Source organism: Aspergillus lucknowensis (assembly GCF_044049455.1).
Source record: "Aspergillus lucknowensis strain CBS 449.75 chromosome Unknown BJX67scaffold_24, whole genome shotgun sequence".
NCBI classification, from domain to species: Eukaryota; Fungi; Ascomycota; class Eurotiomycetes; order Eurotiales; family Aspergillaceae; genus Aspergillus; species Aspergillus lucknowensis.
In genome coordinates this window covers 331585-343347 of record NW_027263568.1, presented here as the reverse complement: position 1 = coordinate 343347, position 11763 = coordinate 331585, and the positions used below count along the sequence as shown (strand labels likewise).

Below are 11763 nucleotides of genomic sequence, written 5' to 3'. Positions count from 1 at the left end.
CCTTGAGTTCGTTGCGCCTTGTCCCTGTCGCGTGCGCCGTTTCTCTTACTTTGTCTCCCTGAAATAGCACTGCATTGTACAATATATTGCTCTAAAAGTTCTATTTCCGCGCTTCCCCAACTGCGTTGTTGATTATCGCCACCATGGGTTACATCGAAGACGAAGATCAGAAGTACTTGGATGATGTCCAGGCTGTGAAGAACTGGTGGAAGGACTCCCGATGGAGGCACACCAAGCGTCCCTTTACCGCGGAGCAGATTGTGGCGAAGCGTGGAAACTTGAAGATCGAATATCCCTCGAATGTCCAGGCTAAGAAGCTCTGGGAAATCGTGGAGCGCAACTTCAAGGTCCGTATTCTTGTACAATATACCTATTCATTAACTGACGTCTTGTAGAACAAAGAGGCTAGTTTCACCTACGGCTGCCTCGAGCCAACAATGGTCACCCAGATGGCCAAGTTCCTGGACACTGTTTACGTGTCCGGTTGGCAAAGCTCTTCCACCGCCTCATCTACCGACGAGCCCTCCCCCGATCTAGCCGATTATCCTATGGTACGCGTATCCGACAGGAGCATGGAATAGGGTTTGGCTGACCTACCTACCATATAGAACACTGTACCCAACAAGGTCAACCAGCTCTTCCTCGCTCAGCTGTTCCATGACCGAAAACAGCGCGAGGAGCGCATCACCACTCCTAAGGACCAGCGCCATAAGGTTGCTAACGTTGATTACCTGCGGCCCATTATCGCCGACGCTGACACCGGCCATGGCGGGCTTACTGCTGTCATGAAGTTGACCAAGTTGTTCGTGGAGCGCGGTGCGGCTGGGATTCACATTGAGGACCAGGCCCCCGGTACTAAGAAGTGCGGTCACATGGCCGGAAAGGTTCTCGTGCCCATCAATGAGCACATCAACCGCCTGGTCGCTATCCGTGCGCAAGCAGATATCATGGGTATGTCGTAGCAACATATTCGGCTATCAGCGGGCCGCGTCGGCTAATATATCATCGCGATCCCTAGGGACTGATCTTTTGGCTATCGCTCGTACCGACTCCGAAGCGGCTACTCTCATCACTTCTACTATCGACCACCGTGATCATGCCTTCATCATCGGTTCGACTAACCCCAATCTTCAGCCCCTCAACGACCTTATGGTCGTTGCGGAACAGGCGGGCAAAACTGGAGCTGAACTCCAGGCAATCGAGGATGAATGGACCGCCAAAGCTGGCTTAATGCTCTTCAACGAAGCCGTCGTTGATGCTATCAACAAGAGCCCACTCCCCAACAAGCAGGGCCTTATTGAAGAATACCTGAAGGCTGCTAAGGGCAAGAGCAACTCCGAGGCCCGTGCTATTGCCAAAGGCATCACCGGCACGGACATTTACTTTGACTGGGAAGCGCCTCGCACTCGGGAAGGTTACTACCGGTACCGAGGCGGCACTCAATGTGCGATCAACCGTGCCGTTGCCTACGCTCCATTCGCCGATCTGATCTGGATGGAGAGCAAGCTTCCAGACTACGCACAGGCCAAGGAATTCGCTGACGGAGTCCACGCCGTTTGGCCTGAGCAGAAGTAAGTCTTTCTCTTGTCTCAAGTATTCTGAAGCAAACACTAATCGAACTAGGCTGGCATACAACCTGTCCCCTTCGTTCAACTGGAAGAAGGCTATGCCTCGTGATGAGCAAGAGACATACATCAAGCGCCTGGGCGCTCTCGGATACGCCTGGCAATTCATCACCCTGGCTGGTCTCCACACCACCGCTCTCATTACGCATCAGTTCGCCAAGGCATATGCTCAGCAGGGTATGCGGGCATACGGAGAGCTCGTCCAAGAACCCGAGATGGAACAGGGTGTCGACGTTGTTACGCACCAGAAGTGGAGCGGTGCCAACTATGTTGATAACCTTCTGAAGATGGTCACTGGTGGTGTGAGCAGTACCGCCGCTATGGGTAAAGGTGTGACAGAGGACCAGTTCAAGTCATGATCGACATAGCTAGAAGTCTGTCATTTCTTTGTATTAGATCGCGATTTGCATTGAAGTGCCACGCTCTCTATGTATTTGGTTTCTTTGAAAATACCGTCTATTTACCCTACTGTACTTCGTTTCGACAATGATGTAGGCTTGTTTCTTGACTTTCTAGAATCAGCAAAGAGGAGCACCATATCTCCAGCATATATTGCTAGATTCGACTTGTACGAATTTCTGAATTGGTGACGCCTAAGCTTTGCCCAACCCCACAAGAACAAGTAAAGCCACATTCATAACGGCGATGACCAACCAAACCAAGATAGCCAACGCAGAGGTAACGACGCCATTCCCCATTTTGATGCCCTCCCCTTCCACGACCTCCTCGCCGCCGCCATCGACATCACGCGCCCGTTCAACGGGGACAGTCATGTACCGATTGCGGCAGGTAAAGTATACAAGCGGGGCACTCACAAAGGGAAGGATGACGCTGAGCACCACCTGGCTCGCGGTAAGCGTCTTATTGAGCCCGTCCCTCCCCACGGCACCGGCAATAATGATGCTCGGAACAATACTCATAGATCTGGTAAGGAGCCTTCGTAACCAGGGACGGATGCTCCAATTCAACATCCCCTCGCTGACCATCTGGCCGGCCATCGTACAGACAATTCCCGCCGAGAGTCCCGAGAGTAGAAGCGCAAGCGCGAAGATTGTGCCCGCTGCGGGCGCGATAGATGCAGAGAGGAGGTCGTAGATGCCGAAGAGATCGGCTTCGTCGGCGTCCGGGGTCCCGTAGAGCGAGGCGCCTGCGACGATGAGGATGGCGCTGTTGACGAAGAGGGCGAATGTGAAGAGGGAGAGGGCGAGCTCGATGATGGAGTACTTCATGCAGCCGTTGATTGCGTCGAGGGAGGGCCGGTATTCGACTGTGCCGTTTGAGCTCCCTGTGTAGACCGTTGGGGGGATGTAGCCTTTTGTCACGTCGAATTCTTTGAGGCGGGCTTGGACGATGCCGCTTCCTAGGAACATTGAGTGGGGCATTACCGTTGCGCCGAGGATGCCGCAGCTTTGGTAGAGGCTGTTGGTGAGTCAGTATGGGTGCCATAAGTATGTCAATATCGGAGGCAAGGGAATGATGGTGTACCCTGTAGACTGGACTATGGCGGAAGAAGGGAGGTAGCCTCTGAACACGTCTCCGACTGATTGTTCTTTTATCAGGGAGAGCTGGATACAGAAGCATATTACTACGCCTAGCACAAGGGCCATGACGAAGAACTCGAACAGTCGCAGACCCCACATGGAGCCATTCGGTCTGTAGAAGATCAGGATGAAGAGAACATCTGCTAGCGTGATGGCGCAGCCCGCGACGAGGGGGATGTGGAGGAGCAGGTTGAGAGCAATTGCGGATCCGACAACCTATTCTTCAGCTGTTAGCCCCTCCCAATATCGTAACATGAGCGTAGGGCCATTGATATACCTCCGCGATATCCGTAGCGACAATCGCCGCCTCCGCAAAGACATAGAGGGTTAGAACCAACCACTTGGGAAGATGCTCCCGACAATTCTCTGCGAGATTCAACCCCGTCACTGTGCCCAGTTTTATACACAGCGATTGCAAGAATATTGCAAAGAGATTCGACAAGAGTACAATAAAGAGAAGCGCATATCGATACTCCGCACCTGCCGCAACATCCGTCGCGTAGTTCCCCGGATCGATATATGCGACAGCGATTAGGAATCCTGGACCGACAAAACGGCCGAACTTCACAATGCTTTGAATGATTCGGGTCGAGACTGAATTTAAGGAAAATAATCTATAAGGGCGGCGTGGCGACTCACTGTTTCTCTCGGGCTGGTGCCCGGAGAACGCAGGGATCGCCCCGCCTGGTGGGCTCGTCTTGGGACCTCGATCGTCGCCATCACAGGGAGAGGAGCACTCGAGAGCCGATACACTTCTATCGTCTGGCCCTCCAAACGTATGCCCTCTGTAGACTTTGGAATTGGCCATACCGTTGAAGTCCTCCCGGGTTGTCGAGTCGGCATTGAGCGGGGGTGGGTTCTGGTTCCAGCCGGGATGCTGGATGGTATCGTCGGTGCGGGAGGGGCAGTTCATGGCGAAGGATACTGACGTTGCAGTCGGAGAAGATTGAGATACTAGAAGAATCAAGAGAGGCCACAGGAAGAGATAGCCGTTATAAATGCGCTGTCTTCTGTCGATGAGTGGAGTCACGTCAGAAGTGGAGTTGGTGGGCAACTGCTTAGCTCGATGTCTTCAGATTCCGAAAATGTCCGAACCGGGCAACGGAGTAATGAATGAATCTGTGATGCTGAGGAGTCCTCCAATCTTACCTGAGATGAAAACTCCAACACTCGTATCATGTCACCCAGCGCGAGGATGTCGAATGCCAAGAGGAGATCCGGATTTAAGCTTCAAATAGTCTCCTTGGCGTTTGATGGCTCTCAACGTGGTGATGGCATTTCGGTCATCTACGGTGGGATACCATACAATAGTTCGTTCGAGAGATAGTAAAATAAGAGATGGACGGGGTCGCCAATTGCGTGGACATATTGGGAAGATTACCGAGAATTACTAAAGCTGCGACTGGAAGGCCGACACCAGCGGAGAATGGGAGATAAATTAACTTGGCCAACTATCGCCGCCGCCAAATAGAAACACGGTCGAACACTTCTCCTTCCTGGCTCGTGCCAAAATCATGCGTCTGAGCTGGCTGCCAGTATGCCACTCGTTCTAGACCCAACGGGCTCGGTTCGCGGAGGGGGTTGCGCTTAATATACCCTGTCGCATCGTATGAGAGCTCCTCGCCAGGATGACTCAAATGTTCCATATAGGCTTCAGACGGGGAGCTATATGGTGGACCATGTTGCAGGGGATCCTTATGCCGTGGGAACTCAAGACAGACGAGGTTCCCAAAGGGCGAAGGGGCCAAAAGCTGGGTGTACCGGAGGGACCAAGCTGGGCGTAGCAAAGGGGGGAATGCGCAAAAGAACTTGACACAGCAATTAGACTATTGTAGAAGACATACGTCAAAGGCTTACCGTATAGTCGTATATAAGATCAAAGCAGTTCTTATCCAATCCCAGCCCCTCTAGCCACGTATCCTCGAAAAAATCACCATGAACCCAGGTAACCGTTCCTTTCCCAATTTCCGCATCTCTGACAGGATACTTCTGCTCGGCATCCTGTTCCTCCTTCCGAGACTCCTCAATCGCGCTCGTACTGTATTCCAAACCGTATGCATCATACCCGAAGCTTGCGAGCATGAGCACATCAACCCCTCTTCCACAGCCCGGTACTAAGGCTTTCTTCCTTCTCGTCACGACCCCCTCATTCTCAACGAGAGGACCACCAATGACAGCCCGTTTGGTGGTAGAACTTCCTCCAACGTCGGGTTTGGCTTGTGCTTGTCCCATGGGAGGGTGATTTTGTCGCCCTGTGACCACAATTCCTCCCACCCGGTATGGAGGTTTCCAGCTTGGATGTGCCTGTCCAGTGTCTTTTGGACGTCTTCGGGATTGTACGCGATGGGCATGATTGCGAAACGTAGAAGGGTGTGTTCTGTGAGAAGTTGCAGCGGAGAAGTTTGGTGTGGGGTTGAAATCGGGGCTGCGGAGAGAGTCCGCCTTCCGCTCTTTAACGGCGTTGTCGAGTATTCTCCGATATTCTTCTAACAAACTCCTGACAGACATGTAACTAGACCAAGTTATTGCATCGAGAAAAGACATGGTGACAAATGTAGCTTGGTTCTGCATATGGACTAAATGATAAAATCTGAACTCCGATGCTCCCATTATATCAAACACAGGGCCGTGTAGGTGGAGCTACATCAGCCCAATCCAGACGCCGGTTCCTTGACCTTCGCTGGCTCTGGCGGCTCGTCGATGAACTGAGGAGGTGCCACCTCATCCTGCATGAAGCTCGGTACGGCACTTTCGGCCATCGAGCTCTCAAACAGGCTCTCTTCGCCCAGCGCTTCCAGTTCAGCGTCAAGCTCCTCCTCATCCACATCTTCGGGAATATCATACGCCCGAGATATACTCTCCTGGATCTCATTCCCAACCTCCATCAAGTCAGCCATTTCGTCCTGCATCTGTTCAATCTTATCGATGTCGATGCTTCCATACTGCTTCTTCAGGGTCTTCGTCGTCGTTTTCATTGCATCAACCGTCGTCATCACATTCTTGAGGTTATCCTGCATCATTCCTGCTTGCTCCATGTTCCAGGACTGTTGAGAGAGCTGTTCTCGCTGGCCTTCGTATTGTTTCCGGCGTTGTAAGACCTTCAAGGCTTTCTGTTTGATCGCGTTCTTGCCCGGGCCGTCGCGCATCTTAGCAAGTTTCGACTGGTAAGAGGCGAGCTCGGAGTTCAGTGCTGCGAGTTTGACATCTATGCTTGCAATCCGGGTTTCGACCTAGGGAGGGAACACTTAGTTCAACGAAGATGGGAGCTGCCGGAGCTTGTCTCTCGAGCACACTCGGGGCGGCGGGAGTGCGGGGATCGTGTGGCCAAGTCTGAACTTACATTCGAGATGGCCCCGTCTAGCGTCGGCTTCGGGGCCGCATTTTTGGTGCCGAATAGCCGGTTCATGTCGATGATGCAAGAGGTAAGTGAGATGTCAAGGCAGAAGGAGAGGCAGCGCGTGCAGCTTGGAGGCTGATGAGCTTCTGTGGATGTGACTTCACTGCCTCACTGGTCCCTCGGCGGGCGGGCTGGATCCCGCTTTTCCCGTTTGGGTAAGTAGGTAGTATTGCCCGGGCTGGTTAGGGCGGCACTGCGGCGTCGCTCGAAGAGGGCTATGTATCCTGAGTCGCTCGCAGAGATCTCTATGATTATTATTAATAATACTGGGATACCAGCCAGGAGTGAACCCAACTCTCTCCGGTCCACAGTCCACAGGTCTGTGGAAGCACTTGAAACAATCGGTTGTGGCCATTTCCCCTCGGATTATTCACGCCCCCCTCCTCTTAACTCCCTGTCTTCACGATTATTATTTCCTTTGAACCTTCCTTGCGACCGCGATTGGGCTTGTTGGGTATCCCCGCCCGGATCACAAGTTGCTGGCCGATCCAGGCACCACTCGATTGCCTGCCGAACGTCAGCCCGCCAGCGTTGCTTGTGTCTTGTGCTGTCGACTGACGGTCATCCCCTCGCTCAAAGTGACTGTCTGATCGCGTGCAGTCTGTCACTCTGCCAGAGTGACTCGCAATCCTCGCATAATCACACACTCCTTTTCTTTCCTCCTCATTCCCCAGGCTCATTGAAGGTATGTGTGGCTTGTTCGCGTGTTGTGTATCCCCTCCCACGCAATTATGTCAACTGCCCCTGCCCTTCCCTATCCCCCAACCAAGTACCACCAACCGTCTATTTTCCTCAACCGATGCGGAAATCGAACCCTCTGAATTTTAGGCCTAGGAAATCTTGCGACTATCTTTCAAGATGTCTGCTTCGCCTCGGGATCATTGCTGACTGGGTTCCTCTCTTTCGCAGTGCTTGGTCGCTTCGGCAGGGCGTAATTTACCGACTAACCCACGCGTCTTCTTACCATCAGTCGAGCGATTCACCTCCGGGATAGAGCAGCCTTGGATCAGCCTCAAACTCTAACCTGGTTTAAAGAACGCTTTTCCGCTTATCTTGAGCATCACTATCTTTCCCCGCCGCTTCCTCCCTCTCCGCCTTCTACTCGGTCGAGCTTTTCGCCATTAGAGCTTGGGTGAACTAATGTAAAACGGCTTTGGGTTACACTACTTCTTTTCCATGACTCCCTTCTTCCGGTCATACAATCCAACATGTTCTGGCGCTTCGGGGGATATTCAAGTATCTCCGCTATCGACTCCCTTCTGGACAGGCCCGATGTCAGCCTCGAAGAGCTGTTAGATGAGGCTGAGCTGATCCAAGAGCTTAAGCAACTTAATACGAAACTCATAGAGTACCTGCGAGAGGAAGATATCCTGAAGAAGCTTATGGACTATGTGACCGCGCCGAGCCTAGTGGGGGATAATGAGGAAGACGATGACGAGGATAAGTCGAGTAAGGTTGAGGCGGGAGATGATGACAACGCCCCTTCAGGGAAGAAGGGAGATCCCCTCAAAGAGCTGTTGGATCCCGAAGATCTTGAGCGAGCGGAAAAGGAACGCCTCAAGCGTGCCTACGTTTCATGTGAGATTCTCTCGTCGGAGGTCTGGTCGATCCTGGACTCGATAATGGCCAATCCCGAATATCTGCGAGAGTTCTGGGGATTCATTCGGCGACCAGCACCCCTGGATTCTATCCAGGCAAGTTACTTTACGAAAGTGAATGAGACGCTATTGGACAAAAAGACGGGTGAAATGCTAGAATTGCTCAAGTCAATGGATGAGATTGTTCCGGCAATTCTTCAGCATGTTGATAACCCGATGGTTATGGACCTTCTCTTAAAGTTAATCAGCCTGGAAAGAGCAGAAGGTGGCCAGGGCATCGTTGATGTAAGCACACACGGACCCTATTCGAAGATATTTGGGCTAATACAAGTTACCTAGTGGCTCAAAACGCAGGACCTGATACCGAAATTACTTTCTTTCCTTTCTCCTGAGTGGCCGGCTTCTGTCCAGACCTCCGCTGGGGATTTCCTAAAAGCGATTATCACCATATCGGCGAACGCAACTCAGAATGACCAATCATGTATTGGTCCCAACAGCCTGACTCGTCAATTAGTATCCGTGTCGTGCGTAGAGAGCCTTGTGAAGGGGATGCTACAGGGTGGTAACGCTTTGACAGTTGGTGTTGGAATTGTTATTGAAGTCATACGGAAGAATAACTCCGATTACGATCCGGAGCACCTCAACAGCCCTGATTCGATGCCTTCAATGTACGACCCTATATATCTGGGCACTTTACTCCGGGTATTCGCCAAACACATTCCCGACTTTATGGCTTTGATTCAGAGCTCAAAGCATACCGTCACTGAGGGAGGCAGGTTGAAGACCGTGGAGCGGGGGCAACTAAATTCCGCCTGGGGTGCCAAAATTGAGCCGTTAGGCTTTGACAGGTTCAAAACATGTGAATTGATGGCCGAGTTGCTTCATTGCAGCAATATGGTACTCTTGAACGAGCCTGGGAGCGATGAGTATGTCTCGCAGAGGGATGCCGAACGCGACAGGATTCTAAGGGAAGGCGCATTCGGTCAGCATAGTGAAGGTAACTCGACATTCGATGGTAACGACTCAACAGCAAACTTTGTCAATGGTTCTGTTGCCGGTTACGCTTCCCCGGGGGATTCCAGGGATTATGAAGCGGCAAATACCGGTGGTGAAGGGTTTGAGGATGTTAGTTCGTCGACTGTACTTGTCGATAAGGCTAGCAACACAGAGACCGAATCCGATCCAACAGCATCTCAAGAGAAGCAACGCCTGGATGCTTCAAATGAGCAGAATCAATCAAGGATTGCCGAATCACATTCACCGCGGTCCGAAACCCTAACCCCAACGGATGAGCTTGTCGCCCAAATTGGTGCTGTGTCTCTCGACCCAACCCCAAACAATAACGAAAACCGAAAACCAGCAGAGGTAACCCCTGTCGAGACCGGTTCGCAACAAGACCCGGTCCCAGCATCAGCGCCGATGTCCTCGAATCCTGAAGCTGTACCCGCTCCTCTATTTTCTGCAAAGGAACAACGCCTTGAAACCACTTCGGGTGTAGCTGACACTTCCGGGCAAGCTCCGAAGGGTTCACAGTCAACAGATAATGTCCCGGCGACACCACCCACACAATACAATCACGGTGATATGCATCAACATCTACATCCAAACATTCGGCTAGACATTAATGGACAGCCGGTTGTTGGAGACTATCTAAAAATCATGTTCGTTGAAAACCGCGTTGTGCCCACTATACTGGTAAGCCGTACTTCATGACCACACTTCTTCTGAGAGGATTACTGACGGTACGTTTGCTTTTAGGACTTCTTTTTCCGTTTCCCCTGGAACAATTTTCTACACAATGTTGTTTACGATGTCATCCAGCAAGTATTCAACGGCCCTATGGATCGAGGCTACAACCGGGTTCTCGCTATTGACGTATTCGAGACCGGCAAAATAACTAGGGCGATATTCAACGGTCAAAAGCGAAGCGATGAGACACAGCAGGCGAAGCGGATTCGGCTTGGCTACATGGGACACTTGACGCTCATAGCGGAAGAAGTCGTCAAGTTCAACGAGCGCCACCCTCCCAAGCTTCTCTCCCCAACAGTCATGGACAATGTACTGAACCCAGAATGGATAGACTATGTTGAGCAAACGCTCTCTGAGACCAGAGAACGCGACAATGCCATTCTCGGCGGCGTCCGGCCAGATATTTCCATTGGAAATCGTCAGAACATGCTAGGCGCTGGCCCTTCCTCGGCACTGGCCGAAGCAGGGTTGAATGGTATCGCCGGAAACTCCAACTTCCAAGGATTCGACATGGTGAACCAAGGAAGTGTATCAGGTGGAGCCCTCGGCGTCGGAGGGGGCAGCTCTCTTCTTAGTGGATTTGCAAGCTCCAGCGATGATGACGACGATGAGGAGATGGAAGACCAAGATGGCCAGCACATAGCCGAACAACCGGCTGAAAGCGGCACGGAAAATGTAGGTGCCAGTCCCTCCCCTGATGTTGAGATGCGTGATGCTTGAATGCCTTTTGCGCCGAGTTTCGTATGCTCTGTCTCTCGATACCCCTCTGCATTCGGTCTGGATCATGTATGCGGCAAGTTCTGTCAAATGGCAAGGAAGGCTTTAGCCCGTGATGAGGGAAGTGCCGGGTGTCCCTGAACATTCAGCGGTGGGCTCTCGCTGCTTCTCACCTGTCTGAACACTTCAAAAGCCACTGCCTGAAATCGTGCGACAGTCCCTCCAAACAAAATTCTTCGCGCCCGTCATGTAGGCAGTCCGCTCTTATCTTTGGGTGGGTTGTAGAAATTCTTTGTTGTCGGCCTTCTCTGATTGTCACACTCCACCCACCCCAAGAAAAGCTTAGCGAGGCTTGACTGACTCGAATCAAATAGGCATCGAGCCAGCCCATACCGATTATTGCTCCGCCACCAGCTCCCTTGAGTCTCGGTCCATCTCGCGCCCGACGACAGCTTGCTGCACGGCTGGCCGCTCAAAAGCAAGCGGCTGAGAATGCCGAAAGTGGTGAAAATAGAGAGGAAGATCAAGCCTATGGGAGTACTGAGTTCCACTGGCCCTCTGATTCCTTTGGAAACACCAGTCTGAATGAGGATGGCGGTCGAACTCATTCTTCAGACTTTCCACCTGGTAATGTCGCGTCGCCAACTTTCCCTGACTCCGGGTTCAGCCCCTCAGACTCTTTCTCGACCGGTTCCTCAGATGACGAGAACGATCTGATGGGGACAAGCAGGCGGAAGGAGCGCGTCCCGCTTGAGGTCGACGATGACGACGACGACATGGGCGAAATGGTGGGCCCATCAATTGAATCCCACATGATGGACTCTGACGAAGAGGAAGAGGCTATCCTCAATGAATCACTAGGGTATCCGGAACTCGGGCCCGGGCAGTATAAGAACTTTCGAAGCTCTCGAATAGGGCATTCTCCATTCGGGGATGACCAGAGTGACAGCAGCGAAGAGGAGGATGAGGGATTAGTGGAGATTCTAGTCCCCGGCAGAAAGTCCCAGTGACCCGACAAGACCCAATTCTCATGATGACGATTATGATGATGTACACTATTTGACTGCATGGCATGGTATATCCCGACGCGACGACAAGGAGCACAGCGAATACGGCCTGTTGGATAGGTTAGCGGC

The 11763-nt window shown here is 52.2% G+C and overlaps 5 protein-coding genes across 5 annotated transcripts; 2 read left to right on the top strand and 3 right to left on the bottom strand.

Annotated features, from left to right (window-relative positions):
* Positions 1-143: 143 nt before the first annotated feature.
* BJX67DRAFT_388566 (isocitrate lyase 1) lies at positions 144-2235 on the top strand (the record flags this gene model as incomplete). The annotated part of the gene is made up of 5 exons (XM_071034379.1): positions 144-347; positions 396-551; positions 609-951; positions 1019-1571; positions 1624-2235. The coding sequence occupies 5 exons, from the start codon at positions 144-146 to the stop codon at positions 1982-1984; spliced, it is 1617 nt and encodes a 538-aa protein (XP_070885593.1). The 3' UTR covers positions 1985-2235.
* BJX67DRAFT_133544 (NRAMP family metal ion transporter) lies at positions 1897-4348 on the bottom strand. Its single transcript, XM_071024572.1, has 3 exons — positions 3444-4348; positions 3111-3382; positions 1897-3044 (listed from the first exon to the last, which is right to left on the bottom strand). The coding sequence occupies exons 1-3, from the start codon at positions 4077-4079 to the stop codon at positions 2219-2221; spliced, it is 1734 nt and encodes a 577-aa protein (XP_070885592.1). The 5' UTR covers positions 4080-4348; the 3' UTR covers positions 1897-2218.
* A 269-nt stretch (positions 4349-4617) lies between these two features.
* BJX67DRAFT_381839 (putative thiol methyltransferase) lies at positions 4618-5710 on the bottom strand (the record flags this gene model as incomplete). The annotated part of the gene is made up of 2 exons (XM_071033089.1): positions 4618-4974; positions 5024-5710. 2 exons carry the CDS (start codon positions 5708-5710, stop codon positions 4618-4620), a joined length of 1044 nt encoding a protein of 347 aa, XP_070885591.1.
* Positions 5711-5811: 101 nt separating this feature from the next.
* Positions 5812-6572, bottom strand: BJX67DRAFT_381838 (putative SNF7 family protein (Cta1); the record flags this gene model as incomplete). Its single annotated transcript, XM_071033088.1, has 2 exons — positions 5812-6396; positions 6507-6572. The coding sequence occupies 2 exons, from the start codon at positions 6570-6572 to the stop codon at positions 5812-5814; spliced, it is 651 nt and encodes a 216-aa protein (XP_070885590.1).
* A 1092-nt stretch (positions 6573-7664) lies between these two features.
* BJX67DRAFT_133302 (SAPS-domain-containing protein) lies at positions 7665-10868 on the top strand. The gene is made up of 3 exons (XM_071024569.1): positions 7665-8446; positions 8501-9856; positions 9920-10868. The coding sequence occupies exons 1-3, from the start codon at positions 7772-7774 to the stop codon at positions 10628-10630; spliced, it is 2742 nt and encodes a 913-aa protein (XP_070885589.1). The 5' UTR covers positions 7665-7771; the 3' UTR covers positions 10631-10868.
* Positions 10869-11763: the final 895 nt, after the last annotated feature.